The 17,015-nt window shown below is 44.5% G+C and overlaps 1 protein-coding gene and 1 long non-coding RNA gene across 7 annotated transcripts in view; one reads left to right on the top strand and one right to left on the bottom strand.

The window, feature by feature from the left end:
* Akap14 (A-kinase anchoring protein 14) overlaps positions 1–17,015 on the top strand; it is a 37,552-nt gene that overhangs the window by 4,795 nt on the left and 15,742 nt on the right. The window contains exons 2-6 of one of the 6 annotated variants that reach the window (XM_087199891.1): positions 3,939–4,143; positions 11,010–11,209; positions 11,299–11,390; positions 13,851–14,030; positions 16,904–16,956. In XM_087199891.1, coding sequence (XP_087056017.1) covers positions 11,035–11,209; positions 11,299–11,390; positions 13,851–14,030; positions 16,904–16,956 — 500 coding nt within the window. In that variant the 5' untranslated portion in view covers positions 3,939–4,143; positions 11,010–11,034. Of the gene's footprint in view, positions 1–170; positions 4,144–6,036; positions 6,892–7,008; positions 7,235–11,009; positions 11,210–11,298; positions 11,391–13,850; positions 14,031–16,903; positions 16,957–17,015 lie in introns of those variants that run through there. The other 5 variants (XM_087199889.1, XM_087199887.1, XM_087199888.1 and 2 more) reach the window with 5 other exon arrangements.
* LOC110347144 (uncharacterized) lies at positions 14–5,976 on the bottom strand. The gene is made up of 3 exons (XR_002391572.2): positions 5,577–5,976; positions 1,632–1,710; positions 14–177 (listed from the first exon to the last, which is right to left on the bottom strand). It is a non-coding gene; the product is annotated as an uncharacterized LOC110347144 (long non-coding RNA).

Here is a 17,015-nt window from a genome sequence, read left to right as displayed (position 1 = left end):
TGTATATTCTACTGTCAGGGAACAAACCAGATTAAAACATGTGGGAGGCTAGATGGTTAGATTTCACTTGATTCAAGTGCAATTAGGAACGTTTTCTTACAGCCATTTTGACAGCTGTGGTCTGAACAGTGACATGGGACCCATCTGTCACCTGCGCTTCCGGGGCCTGTTGAAATGCTGCATGAGAAATGATGCCATTAGATTGGTTTTATTAACCGTGCTTAGTTTTTAAAATAAATGCCATATTCACATAGCTCAAAACCCAACAACATAAGGGATGTGGTGAAAAGACATGTTTTTTTTGTTTGTTTGTTTGTTTCTGGTACGGGGAATCGAACTCAGGACTTAATCCTGTGCAGCACTCCCCACACTATGAAACAAAGGTTCGGGGATGGCAAGCAATCATTTAGTGACAAAATTGCAGCTAGATTTCTGGTGTTTTGGCTCACAAATGGGTGAACTTTTAACTGTTCTCTGAGGTTCACTTCAATAAACCCTGGCTTAGGGCTGGGGATTTAGCTCAGTGGTGCCGCACCTGCCTGCCAAGCACAAGGTCCTGAGTTCGATCCCTGGTTCCACAAAAAATATAAATAAATAAATAAACAAACAAACAAACCTTGGCTCAAAGCCAAGCATAATCCTGAAAGCCACCTGTAATCCTGACACTCTAGGAGGCTGAGGCAGGAGGATCACAAAGTCAAGCCCAGTCTGGGCAACTTAGTGACTTAGCGAGATCTTGTCTCAAAAGAATCTTTAAAAAGGCTGGGGATGTAGCTCAGTGCAAAGGCCAGCTTTAATTCCCGGTACCACTGCTTGAGTAAATGCTACAGGCCAGGCATTGTGGCTCAGATTTGAATGACACAACCCTGCTCTCTAGGAGATCACAGTCAGGGGAGTAACTGCCATGGAGCCACAGAGGTGGGGCTTGGCCTAGCCTTGGGATGAGGGGACAGGAAAGGCTTAGGGTAAGCTTCAGGTGACATCTACACTAAGCTAAGTTTTGGTGGCTGGATGAGGTTTAGAAGACAACTGGAGGAGGACATTCCTAGCTTAGGGAAGAGCATGAAGGTGGGAACAGCAACTACCATGGCTGCAGAACTAGAGCAAAGAGTACAAAGCAGGGAGAAAAGAACTGGGAGGTTGGCAGGGCCGGCAACAGGAAGGGCCTGGCCTTCCTCTGCACAGTAGTATGCAGGGCAGTGGTGTGGTGATTTGCACATCTACCTGGCTGCTCAGCACAGGGGAGATTTGAAGCAGTGCTTCTCAACAGGACCATTTTGCCCCTCAGGGCTCAAAAAGCATTCTTCTGCCTTGTCACAACGGGAGGGGTTGCTGACTTTAATGGGTGCAAGCCAGAGGCCATGCTTCTAAACATCCTACAATGATCACCTGCCCCTCTTGCCCCCATGACAAAGTTTCCAATAGCTCCCTTCCCCCAGATGTGGAGCCACAGCTCTGTGAAGAGCTTCATGTCAGGAGGGCCCAGCACCTGTGCCTTGTGTGACCTTCAGCAGGTCATGCCACTGATCTGAGCATGAATTTATGCATGTGATGAAGAGGGAGGGGACCATTGATGGTGTGCACTCCCATAACCGTTCCCCAGCCCACCCAAGTCCCCTGAAGGCACTTACATAAATGTGATGTTCACAGGTCCCCAAGGCCTGGTCTCTGGTTCCCTGTTAGCGTGGACACAGCTAGGGAATCTCAGTGCTGCAAAGAAAATAGACAGTAGGAACTTCAATGGAGAGACTATTCTGAAGGCATTTTCTGAAAGCAGAATTTGTTTTAAATGTGGTTTAAGCTGGGCATGCTGGTGCACACCTGTAATCCCAGCACTCGGGAGATTGAAGCTGGAGGACCACTGGAAATTCTAGGCCAGCTTGGGCTACATAGTGAGATCTTGTCTTAAGATAAAACAAAACAACACACACACACACACACAAACACACACACACACACACAATATACTTTAATGCCATTGGTTTTAATGCCTGGTTTTCCTTCTTAGCTCTTGCTACTTGCTCTGTTCTAAGGGAAAAAGCAGTGAGGATGGGTTTGAAACCAGCCATCCTCACCAGAAGCTTTTAGATGAGGGTAAGGGGTAGAGGTGAGAGTGAAACATCACTTGGTTTTTGAGACTCCAAATCACTCAGATATTTTGGGGAACTAAGAAATCAAATTATTCTACTGTACTTTTATAGAAAGAAGACTCATGGAACAATTATAGGCCTTTGTCTATACCAAGTAGGTAGAAGCAAATTGTGGATAACCAATGAGAAGGACATCAGCGTATTGGTCTGGGTCGTGTGTGTCTATGTGAGGCTACCTCACCCCCGTACACCCTCTTGACCAATTTCATCTCTGATGTTTACATACTATGGAATATTCTTTTGGGGTATGCTCTTCCTTTGCTTTCCAAGGGAAGCTGGAGCAGACCTTTGTGACCCACAGCACACTGGGAATGAAAATATTCTTATAAATTTCACATTTTGATGATTTTTGTTGTTGGTGGTGGTTTTTTATTTATTTATTTTTTTCAGTGCTGGGGATGGGGACATGCAGAGCCTCATATGTGCTAGGGAGGTGTTACATCCCAGCCCTTTACATTTTTTAAAAAATTTTGAGACAAGGTCTTACTGAGTTACCCAGGATGGCCTCAAACTTGTGGACCCCCCTCCCCCCGCCTCAGCCTCCTGAGTTGTAGGGAACAGAGAAAGGAGACGTTACTAGATCCTCTGCAGTAAGTCCTAGTCTCCTGTGAGCCAGGGCAGCACAAGGCGAATTAATTAATATGTAGACAGAAAAGATAGGAGAAATGAGACTTAGAGAAGAAGCTAAGCTTTGGGCCTAATGAGTGCTGCTCTGGGCGGCAAAGACCAAAGCCCCTGAGCTTGCCACACCTTTATTCCGTACATCAGGAGAAACAAATGTAACCGATGACTCAGGGCAGAGAGTTCAGTACTTTGGGAGAGTAACAAATGTAAAAGGTGAGTCAAAGGGCAGCAGCAGCAGCCCAGCAAAAATCCTAGAACAATGAGGAACTATGAGGATGAAGATTTTGTTCCTCCCAGGATGTCTTCAGCTGGTGTAATCATGTCCTGGAGCATCACAGCGTCACTGGATCATTGAGGTTTTAGGTGTGACCAGAGGTGAAGATGGAGTTATGTCTCCACATGCTGACATGCTGTAGCTGGCCTCTCGGCAGGAAAACTAGGCCCTAATCATGATTTAATTGTGAAATGATTTTCCCCCAAATTATGTAGAATTGCTCCCGACACCGAGTAGCTGGGATTATAGCTGTGTGCCATCACACTGAGTTGTGAGGCATTTTTGATAAAAGGGCGAAGGAAATTACTGTAAAGAATAGATCCTACGCTATGTTTGCATCTTTGTTTTTTCTTTTTGCGGTAGTTGAGATGGAACTCATGACTTGTACATCCTAGGCAAGCACTCTACCACTGAGGAACACCCCTAACTCTGCATGACCTTTAATGGTTAAGGGTTTCTTTGACATATGTGTGTATCCTCCGTGTCTCATGCTGTTGGCTGTAATATACCTTCCTTCACCCCAAAGACTCTTCTGTAATGAAGATCCAAATAATTGCTTTTGGAATTTTTATAAAACTTGATTCAAGATTAGAGACATATTGTCAGGCCTGGTGGTGCATGCCTGTAATCCCAGCAGTCGGGAGGCTGAGGCAGGAGAATCACTGCAAGTTTAAGGCCAGCCTGGGCTATATAGTGAGTTCAAGAACAGCCTGAACTGCATAGCAAGACCCTGTCTCAAAAAAAAAAAAAAAAAGATTAGAGACATACTTGTTCTTTTGAGAGCATCATTATGAAAATGGGCCAGCAGTTGTAACTTGCATAAAAATATGTAAGTGTTTCTTTATTAGTCTGAACCATTTTGTACCATCTTTTGATTTGTTTCTTATTAGATACTTTCCACATTCCAGAAAACTGAAGAGACCAATTATATCTGGGCTAGTGAGTGACCAAGTAATAAAATTTACAAACAAGTATGCAGTTTTGATTATGACCCCAAAGAAATATAATCCCAAAGACCACAGAAAAACGGTAAAGAAGACGTTGGAAACAGTGAACATCACTGCCCCCAAGAAAACACAAGCATTTTCCAAGTGTGTAAGTTTCTTTGGTATACTGTGCCTTCCCCCCCGTGTGCCACCTGCCTTCGGCTGGAGACCGGCTTTCACCTCCAAGAACTTAATATGTGGGGTGGAGTTGGTAAGGTCTGGGGTGGGGTGGGGGACTTAGGAGTTCCCGTCCCACACGTACAAGAGGAAGGGCGATGTCATAATAACACACACACACACACACACACACACACACACACACACACACACCCCGCCCACACTAGGGACTGAACTCACAGACGGTGCACTGAGCTGTATCCCTGACCCTTTTTAAAACATTTTTTTATTTTCACACAGGGTCTCACTAAGTCTCTAAATTGCCTAGGAGGGGCTTGAACTTGTGATCCCCTGCCTCAGCCTCCCAGAATGCTGGGAATACGGGTTTGCACCACCTGGCCAGCTTGCCACAGCACTTTTGTTCTGAGCAAGGGCCTGTGCAGTGAGACACTCATGCTCCAGCATGGCTGGAATGTTCCCAGAGGTCTCTGTGGTGTTGTGACTCTCGGGGATCCACCCAACTGGGCCTGGCCAGCACAGTATCTGGTCTGTGGGCTTCACTGTTGCAGGATGAACATGTGCTTGGGAAAGGCCCTGGGCTCCTTCCTCCTCCCCTCCCTTCCCAGGGTAGTCTGGTGACCTTAGACTTGAAGCAACATCACTCAGATTCACTTGTTTAGGTCCTACCCAAATCCAACATGCATTGTGTTTTGAGTCAGGAAGCATTTCACTGTACCCTCCTTAGCTTGCTAGTTATCTTTTCATGTGTGCACACTTTCTCTGTGAGTCACACAGAGTGGAAACTGTGACTTAGTCAGCTTTGAAGCTCCATCATCCCTGTCGCTGCACACTTTACAGGTACGTACTGTGTACATACTGGCTGGTGGGGCTCCCTGGACCAGAAGGCCAGTGAGCCTAACTGAAGCCAGGCATCCTCATTAGTACCCGTTGCCCTGGGGCTTGTGCGCTTGCTGAGGACAATGTCCCTGTGAATCCTCCTGGCCTGACTGCTGGGCACTGACCCTAAGGAAAGCTCAGGACACATGCTTCCAGCCTCAGGCAGTGGCAGGCTCCTCTGATGTTTGATTCTGTGGTCTCCTCCTCCTCATGATCGAGGTAATCAGTGTTTGTTAAGCATGTACAATATGCCTATCCTGTTCTGAGTGCTCCATATGAATCGCCTCATCTTGTCTCCTTATTAACACCATGAATTAAGATCACCACTGTAAAAAAAAAAAAAATCCCCGTTGAACACAGGGGCTCGGAGGTGGAGGGCTCTGCTTGAATTCTCAGGGCCAGCATGTGGCAGAGCTGGGATTTAAATCCCTCTGCCTGTGGAGCCTGCATTGCCTGTGTTCACAGTCTGTGTTCTTCCTGTGGAGCTACACAGTCTCCCACACTGTCCCCTTGCCACCCCTCACTCACCAGCCTGAAGGCCGCATCTTAGCTGCGCCAGTTCTATACATGGTGTCAGGTGTCTTCCAGGCAGCGAGCTCCACAGTTCTTGTGGAGAGAGAGGGCACTTGGAAACTTCTGTTCCTTTGCTGGGGTTGAGATCAATTGTCTCACAGTAAGCCACCACTCCATACACACAGCATGGTTCAGGGCAGGGGTTCTTAAGACTTGGGAATCTCATGGACTAATAAAATGGTCCTGACCTACAGTGATCAACTTTTCATTTCACTGGTTAAAACCATTGATGGGCCGGGAATTTAGCTCAGTGGCACTGTGCCTGCCTTGCAAGTGCAAGGTCCTGAGTTCAATCCCTGGTACCAAAAAAATAATAAATATTTAAAATAAAAATAAATAAAACCATTGAAAAATAATACCATTGACTTTAATAATAATAATACCAAGAATAATATTTAACCATTATACAGAGAGTTCAGGCATTGTTCTGAGTCTTCACATGAATTATATGACTTGATCCTCATTTAAAAAAAAAAAAAACAAAAAAAAACCTATTCTACGCTGAGCGTAACCCCAGAACTCTGGGAGGCTGAGGGAAGCAGATCACAAGTTTGAGCCCAGACTGGGAAATTTAGTGACATAGAAAGATCCTGTCTCAAAAAAAAAAAAAAGGCTGGGGATGTAGCTCAGTGTGAAAGTCTTGGGTTCAATCCCCACTACCACAAAAAGAAACAAATAAAAAACATCCTATTCTAGGACTGAGGGCAAAGCTCATAGCTCAGTGGTAGAGCACTTGCCTAGGATGTGTGAGGCCCTGGTTCAAGCCACAGTGCGTCAACAAAAAACAAACCCCAAAGCTCTATACTTTAAGATTTATCATTAACCCCATTTTATAGATGAGAAAACTGAAAAAGAAGTGTTAAGCAAAAATTTCCCAAGTCTGTGCTGATAACCACTACAGTATATGCACTGTCATCCTTGATTCACAAAAGACATCTCTGAAAACAGTCAAGCACACAAGAAGGGTCCTGCTTCAGAACTTGGAAATGAAAAGTAAAAGCTAAGTCAACAAAGTCAGACAGCTATGGGTTTGAGTTTGAGGCAACTTACTTAACATTCTCTGTGCCTTAGTTTGTTCGACTGTAATATGAGAGTGGTGATACCTACCTCACAGTGCTATTGTGAAGAGTAAATGGCTTAACACAGTGACTGGCACAGCATCGTAATGCCCAATGCACACCAGCATGCTAGTCCTCCTGGCACAGGCCCGCAAACCCATCTGCTGTGAAGAAGCTGGGTATGGCTCCCACCGCTTAGTCCTGTTACTGAGGTCAGATGGTTACTGTGACTAGCCTTCCCCCTTCCCCCTGCCCTCCCCTGCCCTCCCCTGCCCCTCTCTCTCTCTCCTCTCTCTCTCTGGAATCGAACTTGGGACCTTGCACTTGCGAGGCAGGCTACGGAACCACTGAGCTAAATCCCTGAGACTTTGACTCTTTTATTAACAGAAGCAGTTAAGAACATGTGGGCTTTGTTTCCCATTGGTTGAAACTGCTGTTGTCCTGGCAATATTTGTAAACATTCTGTCTGGCAATCTTGGAAAAAGGCTGCTGAGTGACTCCAAGGCTTTGTCAGCTACCGCGGCTAGTATTTCAAACAAGAATCTCTTCACTCAGGTATCAGGGTTCCTTAAGGGTCGGGGAGTCCACAAAAGGGACCTGCAGTGGTTCTCCTTTTTCATCACCCCGACCCCAAAACTGACCATACCCCCTTCTCTTCCCATCCATTCTACCCATTTTATTCCCTTCTCCCCAGGGATCAAACTCAGGACCTTGTGCTTGCCAGGCAGGCATGGCACCACTGAGCTACCTCCCCGGCCCTCTTATTCTGCCTCTTATAGGAAAGGAAGGGAAGAAAAGGAACTAGAAGAGACCGGTGGGAGGGACGTTCCAGAATGATGTGTCTGCAGGCATGTGAGGAGAAAATCTGGGCTTCTTCCCAGGCCCTGCCCCGCCCTGCCCTCCCCTCGGCCCCTCCCGTTGGAGCGCAGAGCTCCCTGGGGAAGGTCTGAAGGCGATCCTTTCATATGTAAAGCCCCTACCTCTTTTGCTTGGGGTTGGAGGTTACAGGTTTGGCTTCTAGTCAATTGCTGAAAGCAAAGCCACCAAATGACCAAGTCACCAATTGGGCAGCTCACTGAAGGAGCACTGAATGAGTATGACTAACTCACTGAAGCCTACCAAACTGAACAATTTACACAACCTCCTGTGTGGTTGCCTTTAATTGCAGAGTTCATAGCAAATAGCTGTGGCTAAAATGACATGGCCAGTTTGCTAATGTTAAGGGCCTTCAGTTCCCTTCACCTCCCACCTTTTTTAGCTTCTTTCTGCCCTAGAATGGGCAGCCTGGAAAGACTCCATTTCCCTCAGCAGATACTCCTGACTATCCACTAGCTGTGGCAAGAGGGAAATGAGGCAGAGGTAGACTGACCTTAAATAATATTAGGGCCAAGTTGGGGATGTAGCTCAGTGTCGCCACATCTGCCTGGCAAGCACAAGGTCCTGAGTTAGATTCCCAGTACAAATATATATATATATATATATATATATATATATATATATATATATATATATCAGGACCTAAGTGAATGGTGGTCAATATTATTAGAGGACTGTTTAAAGCTGTTCCAATTATTCTTGGATCCATGGCCTATGGGAACTGGGTTTCCTTGTGCAGTAACCACCAGCCCCAGGGCCCGATGATGATGTTGAGAAGGGGAGAAAACGTTGCCTTTCATGAAAAAGGCTCACAGAAATGGAGTGAGTGTTTTCCAGACTCCTGATGAAAGTGTGAGAACAGAGCCCATTACCCTTTTTGACTCTTGGAAAGACCAGCATTGTAGTTATGAGCACGGGCTGTGGGCCAGACAATCTGGGTGTGTAGCTTGGTCTCCTTATTTTCACGTAGTAACAAGAGTCCCTCTGTTCATGACTCCAGGTCCCCACATGAAACTGTTGGTAGGATAGTTGTAGGATAGTTGGTAAAGGGAATATGTACAGAGGTGTGGCCAGAGTACAGGGAAGCAAAGCAGAGTTCAGCCTCCTGGCATTAGTTACAGTGCAGCCAGTGAGGGTCAAAGGGCAAGAATGCTTGCTCCTACCAGACTGAGATGTTGTGGGAGACAAGGGCATGGAGGGAAGCTGGAGCCTTCTCTAGACAGCCAGCCACAGGTGACCATGTGGGGGGAAAGCACCCAGTTCTCCTTCTCTCAGCCTGATCACCCTACTGCATGTAACCTCCTGGAAGCCAGAGGGCACTAGAGAGCCCGTTTGTGTGGTTTAGCAAGGCCAGCTTTCCAGGGCAGGGACAGGGAGAGATGAAGGGAGGGGTCTGGAAGGGCAAATGGAAGGTGCCCAGTGGCAGTCTCATAGAGCTGTGGTAATAGTTAAATGAAATGCAGCACAGTAAGCACCCCCAAATGGGGAGCTGTTATTTATAGAAAAATAAGAAATAGCTCCCTTTGGAGAGACATCTGCTATCGTGCAACACTCCCATGAAAGGACTGTCTGTAAACAATTTACAAGTGTGCTGGAAGTGAAGAATTTCTCAAAAGTGAAAAGACTTAAGAAGTAGCAGGGAAAGAAATGGAATCCAAGACTCAAGGGAAAAGATGTAAAACAGACTGAAAATGTGCAAAGACTCTTAGTTCTGTGATGGACATGTGTTCACCCCAGGGTTCATATTCCCAATAGATGCTGAAGGCATTTGGAAAATTTTAGCTATAATTTATGATAAAAAAACCTTGCTAGAACTAGAGAATTCAAATATTTTCTTTCTTTCTTTCTTTCTTTCTTTCTTTGTTTTTTAGACAGTGTCTCACTATGTAGTCCAGGCTGGCCTTGAATCCTCCTGCCTCAGCCTCCTGAGTGCTGGGATTACAGGCATTCACCACCATGCCTGGTTTCCACTGTTTTCTTGATGTGATAAACCTCAAACCCTAAACAAGCATCATCCTTATTGGTGTAAAGCAGAAAGCATGCCCACCAAGGTCAGATGTGAAGGAAGGATACTTATTATTTAGCTTCTAGTTAGCATTTTTCTAGAAATGTTACCAAAGCTAATACTCATAAGAGATATATATTTCAGGACAAGAGATAGTAAAAAATGATAGTTTTCCTCCCTCCCTTGTCCTTCCCTTTCTATTTTTCTTTCCCTCTCTCCCTCTCCTTCCTTCCTTCCTGTACTGGGGATTAAACCCAGTGCCTCTGCACTGAGCTGTATCCCCAGCCTTTTTTTTTTTTTTTTTGAGACAGGTCTTGCTAAATTGCTAACTTGTCCAGGCTAGGCTTGAACTTAAAAAAAATTACTAGCCATTTTAATTTAAATTAATACTATTTCTGGAGGACAAACACAATTGATAGAAAATATAAAAACTTTCACTGTACAAATTTTACCTAACATTTAAAAAAGCAAAATGTGTGCCTTATAGCTACAGAAGGAACTAGGTATGCACATGCTAGACTCGAACTTGTAATCTTCCTGCTTCAGCCTCCCAGAGTGCTGGGATTACAGGCATGCACCACCATTCTTGGCTAAAAATGATAGAATCTTACCTTGAAAACTCAAGAGGAAAAAACTGAAATACTGCTATATATTTTTATTTAAAAACATTCTTTTGATGCTGGGGATTGATCCCAGGGCCTCCTACATGCTAGGCAACTGTTTTGCTTCTTAATTCACTATTATTTTCTTCAGTTCTGGGGCTAGAATTCAGGGCCTCCTGCATTCTAGGCAAGTGCTGTACCACCGAGCCACACCTCCAGTCCCTTAATTCAGTACCTCTATATGTTTATTTATTTGTTTGCTTATTCATATATATATTTGTAGCACTGGGGGCTGAACTCAGGGAATGCTGAGCTACATCTTGAGCCCTTTTTAGTTTTCATTTAGAGACAGGGTTTCACTAAGTTGTCCAGATTGGCCTCAAACTTGTGATCCTTCTTCCTCAGCCTCCCTAGTAGCTGGAATTACAGGTGTGGGCCACCATACCTGGCGAGAATTCGCTATCTTTAAAGACCTTACCCAGAAATCAATATTTGGAATTCTAGTTGGAACTTCAAAGAAGTTAGAAATCATTCTATTACATTTTGTTTTAAACCTGCATGGGGGGGGGGGTCCTGGGGATCGAACTCGGGTCCTTATGCTTTTGGGGCAGGAAGCGGAACCACTGGGCTAAATCCCCGGCCCCCTGCATGGTTTTGAGTATGTAAAAAGCCTTGGTTTTCTAGCAAAGTAAATCTGAGCAGCCAAGTACAGAGCCTGCAGTGAGGTCTTACTTCTACCCCCAGCCTCCATGGCCTGTGTCTGACTTTGGGAGACAGTCTGAACCTGAGTACATCCACATGCACGTAAGCACACACGCAGAGTAACTTCTCAAGTTTCTTTATCCAGGCCAAAGAAAATCAATGAGACTAAAATGTCCAAAGGTCGAAGGGCAGTGATTATTGATGAGAATTCTCCGAGCAAGGTGACAACAAAGGATACAGAAGACAACAGGAATGTGACAGACATAGAAGACAATGGGACCATGACTGCAGTAGCTCTGACTATAGCTGAAGATGTTATTGATGTTGCTACTCTGTCTGTGGGAGGTAGTAACCCTATTTGCTTGCCTAAAGAATTGTCTCAGTATGTGACACCATACTACCAGTCAATTAACAAATTCACACCTTGTTTGTAGAAACTAAACACTGTGCCAGAAAAATCCAGTGGATCACTCATGGTGAATTCACAGCAGAAAAAGGCCGGAGACAAATTCAGGAGCTCATTTCGGTAAGTTAGCTGACCACTCCAGTTTGTTACATGAGAATGAGAAACAATGAAAAGGTTGTTTGGCCAAAAGTTTGAGGTAGCCAGATATGGTGGTGCACAGCTGTAATTCCAGCTTCTTGGGAGGCTGAGGCAGGAGGATCCCAAGTTGGAGACTAGCCTGGGGAACTTAGTGAGACTCTGTCTCAAAAATAAAAATTAAAAAGGGCTGGGGATGTAGCTTAGTGGTAGAGCACTTGCCTGACATGTGTGAGACCCTCGTATACTACAAAAAAAAAAGTTTGAGGTTCAAAGGTGACTTGAATAAAGAAACATTGTCTCTATCTAGGTTCCAAAATCAAGGTGGGATAATCTTTGCAGGCGAAAAGCATAATTGTGTTGCTCTGTGTTTGTATCACCTTACCCTTACATTTCCCTAGGAAAAAGGAATATTTCCAGTTAAGCAATTTGCTATGCTGATGAATTCAGTGTGGGCCTAGTGGCCTAAAGAGGAAGATGCTTCTCCAAAAGAGGAGTTCTTCACCAACTTGAGTATGCTTATGTTAGCAGAGGGGATGTGGATGGACCAAGTGTCTTTTTGTGTGTGTGGTGCTGGGGATAGAGCCCAGGTCCTTGATCATGCTAAGCATGTGCTCTACTACTAAGCATGGGCTCTACTACATCCCCATCCCCAGGATCAAGGTTCTGTTATCACTGAGACAGGGTCTCTCTTTGTTACCCCGGCTGGGCTATAACTTGCGATCCTCCTGCCTCACTCTCCCAAGTGGCTGGGGTTACAGGTGTGTGCCACTGCACATAGATTCGAGTGCCTTTTTTATTTAGCTTGAGAATGCCCAGTGGGAGGATGTATATACCCATCAACTATGTTTTCCCCCAATCTGTGTCGCACTGACCTCTCTGCGTGGCCTTTCCTGCCAGATTTGGGGAGAAGGCCCTGGGTTGCTTTGCAAAACTGGCAGGTGGATTGAAGAAGAATGGCTGAAATGAGTTGAATTTGATGGAGGAAAACTCTTCCACTCCTAGGACTCCTAGGACAAATAATAGTTTTATTATCAGTGAAAATCATAAAAATGCAAATTCAAAAGGCTGAAAGGTCTTGCTCTATGAATAAGAATGTTTAAACCTGGTATGAGAAAGCTTGTGTATTTGTGGGACAGGAATAGGTCCAATTATGTATTGCCAATAGGCACAATTATTGTTCATTCTCTTTCAGAACGTAATCTGACAATAAGAATATACAAGTGGGCTCTTGATAAGAGAAAAAGTAGGGCATTTCCATTGTCTAATACATAGTTAAATCATTTTTATAATAGGAATAAGGCACACCATTATAAAAAAGCCAGTGAGCCTAAAGAAAAAAGTAGAAAAGGACAGTTCTCCCTCCACACCACAATATCCAGTTCTATTCTTCCCAGGTCACTTACCATGAAGGGCAGTTTCGTGCATGTACGTCCAGGTGCCCGTGGATTCGGAGCATCCAGTAATTGTAATAGGTTAAGCCATCGATTGTAGAGTAGCACAGAGTTGCAGTTTCCTAGCAGCAAGTTTATGAAGTGATGTTATATAAAAATTATAAAACTCAAGGATAATATACACTCACTGGAGCTACCTAAAAATCTGCTGTGTGTATATTGAATAGAAATGGGAAGAGATGGGCCTGATCAAGATAGTTGAATTTAATGTCATATCTAAGGCTGCCTTAGTTCACAAAAGGCAAAAAATACACCAAGAACCAAGCTGAGAGGCAAAAACTCTTAGCAGAGAGGTATGGGGTGGGATGGAGAAAACAGAGGTGGTTGCTCAGAAGTCCTAGGTACCAGTCCAGGTATGATGTTAGATTGTCTCTACCCACTTCAAGGCCCAAGAAGCCTCATCTGAAAAGTGAGGGGCTTTGTTAGATGATCTCTAGGGACCATCCTAGGGGTACAAAGTACCAAGTAGACTTGAGAGGGAGAGATTGCCCAAGAAATGCTATTACCCTGATCCAAAGCATAGTGCAAGCTAGGTACAGTGGTGTATGCTTTCTTCTCTGCAATGCGCCTCTGCCATGCCACGCTGCCTTGGAGCCAGCTGACTATGGACTGAAACCGCTACAAATTGAGCTTAAATAAACCTTTCTTCCTTTAACTTGTAAGTATTGGGTATTGTGCCTCAGGAATGAGAAAAGTAACCAAGACACCTTCCAAGTAAGGTTGTGGAGCAGAGTGTGTGTGTATGTGGCTGGTGTGGATGTTCACATACACTTCTAAGGGTGCACCCCTGCAGCCCTAAGTCTGATCTGAAGGGATGTTTGCATTTGCTACTTATTTCATTTCAGCCCCACATTTTCTCACCTCTGTTGTGGAGGTAATTGGGAATTGACTGTAGTTCGAATCCCAGTAAAAACGTAGGACTTTAGAACAGGGCTGTAGCCCTCCTTTTCTTGCTTGCTCTGTAAGCTTTCTCTTTTTTCCTATGAAACAGACTTGCAAGTATCATATTGGCTGGGCATACAGCACAGAGTTTATGAAGAAGGAAGACGTAATTCATTCTTTCCACTATATCTACCGTGTGAGCTGGAGCCTCTCAACTGCTCAGTTACCCCTGGCGAGAGTCTATGCCATTGCCTACTTCACTATCAAGATAAGAAAAAACAAACCTTGGGTAAGTTCTTCCTTTTGGGCCCTGTTCCCTTCAGTGAGGCTTCAATGAGAATAGAGGCTTCTTGCAAAATTGAAGAGTCATACGGTGGACCCTTGACTTACGAACTTGACTGGTACCCGAGGGCTGGTTGTAACTCAAGTTGGTTGTAAGTCAATACACCTGAGATCTGGATGTTTACCTGGGTACATACTATAGGAAACAAGAGGCAGGTGAATTTTCCATTAACCGGATTAACCCAAGTTGTTCGTATGTTAGGCCGGTTGTAACTTGAGGGTCCACTGTATTTCTGTCCTCATCTTACTTGGCCCAACTGCAGCAAGCCATAATTGATTACTCTCTCCTCCGTGACACTTTCCATTAGGCTTCCAGAACAACATACTCTCCCGGTCTTCCTCCTGTCTCACCTCCCATCCCTCCTCAGTCTCTACTGGCACCTCTGCCTCATGCCAGTCCCTTCATGTTGAAATGTCCCCAAACTCGGGCTGTGGGCCTCTTCTCTGTACTCACTTCCATGATTATCTTGTCTAGTCTCATGGCTTTAAATGTCACCTATAGCCTGTGGTTCCCAAATTTATACCTCCAGCCCAGACCTCTCTCATCTGGAGGCTCAATGAACAATTCACTCGTATCTAAAAGTGAACTCTTGATTTTCCCTTTCAAATCTGACCTACTGCACTCTTTTTCATCTCAGCTGATAGCCAAATCCTTGACGTCATCCTCGACTGTCATTTTTTAAAATATCCTTTATCCAATCCATGAAGAAATCCAGTTAGGCAGGAGGATTGTGAGTTCAAGTCCCACCTGGGCATCTTAGCAAAACCCTGCTTCAAATAAAAATACATTTTAAAAAGGGCAGAGGATGCAGCTCAGTGGTAAAATGACCCTGGTTTGATCTCCAGTACTGAAAAAATATCTAGTCGTCTCTACCCTCAAAAATATGCCCCCACATCTTCATACCACTCCATTTCTACGACCCCAGTCCAAGGGACCATCCTCTCACCAAGATTATTACAGTAGCTGCCTAACCAATCTCTCTGCTTCCATCCTTGTACTCATATCTCTTTCTAATATAGCAGCCAGCCAGAGTGAGGCTTATAAAATGAAAGTTTTCTGTTTAAAACTTTCCAGAAGTGCTTTTCAAACTTGAAAGTACATACAGAAGATGTGGGGTTTTGTTAAAATGAAGATTCTAGGGCCAGGGATTTAGCTCAGTGGTCCTGCCTCCTGCCTTGGAAGCACAAGGTCCTGAGTTCAATCCCCGGTACCAAAAAAAAGGAAGATTCTGATTCAGCAGGCCTAGGGGAGGGCCTAGGATTCTGCATTTCTAATAAGCTGCCAGTCAATGCTGACAGCACAGGTCCAGACACTCACATTTTGGGTAGCAAAGATCTACAAGGCCTGTGTGATCTAATCCTTTGTTATTCTGCTTTCCCACTGTCCCTTCCCTTCACTCTGCTCCAGCCACTTTGATCTTGTTGCTCCTCAAATAGGCCAGGTAGAGTCCTGCCTCAGGGCCTTTGCACTTGCTATTCCTTCTGACCAGAACACTCTCCCCTAGGTATGTGCATTATCTGCTCCCTATCCTATCCCCTCTGTTTTTCGCCATAACACTTTACTACTTTCTAATATTCTATATAATTTATTATTTTGCTATTATCTGCTCTCACACCAGAATATAATCTCCATAAAGGTAGGGATTTTTGTCTTGCTTTAAAACAAGGTCTGGGAAATAGTAGGTATTTAATAAAATTTGAAGGAATGACTACTTGTAGCCACTAAGTAGACTGTGAATAAGAAATATGTTGACTTACTGGCTAGTGTCAAAGGAATCAAAATAATATATCCATGAAGTCAGGGTCCTCAGAGAAGCAGGGATGGTACCAACCATAATGCTTAGAATACCAGACATAAAAGCATCTCCCTCTCTCCCTCTCCCCCCACCCTCTTTCGTACCGGGGATCGAACTCAAGACCTTGTGCAGGTGCAATGCCACTGAGCTACATCCCTGGCCCTCATTATTTTCCATTTGCCTTTCTATCCTTTCACAAAAATTATTTGAGGTTTGGTCTTCCTCTAAGGCTTTACATGGGAACCACAAAGTCAGTGAGGCAACCATTCTCTACTTTTCCTATCCTAGAACAAACTATTGAGTTTGGAACCTGGGATCATCTAAAGAGGTACAATAGGTGGAGAGTTCATTCTCCTGGTCATATGTGCTTCCACCAGCTGTCTTGCTGACTGCCAAGGCCCGAGGCTGTGCAGTGAGACTGCTGCTGGTGAGCAAGAGTACCAGAGACCATATACAGTACAGAGGTTTCGAAGAATGGCTCTTGCTCCATAATTTTGGAGCCAAGAAAGGGTAGGGACCACTGAGACAGTATGATAGCCTATTTTTTTATGCTGTCATAAAAATGTTTTTAAGCCTGTTCATCTGTATAATTTCCTTCTGGTTCCATTCCCGAAGAGGTAGAGATTATTAGCTGAGTAAACCGGAGTGTGTAAAGAAGGTCAATGACAGGGAGCCAGGGATTTAGCTCAGTGGTGCCACACCTGCTTCACAAGCACAAGGTCCCAAGTTCGATCCCTGGTACTCCCCCTCCTAAAAGGTCAATGATTCACTTGTGCTATTAATGAGAAGCACGAACCTCTGCCGTGCCCCGTTTTGTGGTGATCCTCAAGGTATTTGCTGTTAAAGAGCTCTTTCACAGAACAGTTCTGAAGTGAAAAAGAACTACAACCTATAGACTCCCAATTCACAAGGAAGATGCATTCTGGAAATTCAAGAGTGTATATATATATATATGGATAAGTATAGGGAGGGAATTAAGAGTTGGCATGACTTGTCTAGGCTGATGGTTGTTCTTTTCTCTTAGGATGCACCCATTGATATCTCTTACGTATTTGAAGACCAGACATTAGTTCAAAGGTAATAAATATTTGGAGCCTTATTTTATTATTATTTTGTTTTTGAGAAAGGATCTTGCT

Source organism: Heterocephalus glaber, unplaced genomic scaffold (assembly GCF_053883595.1).
Source record: "Heterocephalus glaber isolate CG9 unplaced genomic scaffold, H.glaber_assembly_v1.0 deba00001730, whole genome shotgun sequence".
In the NCBI taxonomy this organism is placed as follows: Eukaryota; Metazoa; Chordata; class Mammalia; order Rodentia; family Bathyergidae; genus Heterocephalus; species Heterocephalus glaber.
Note: the sequence above shows the minus strand (reverse complement) of the source record. Positions and strands in the feature narration are given on the sequence as shown.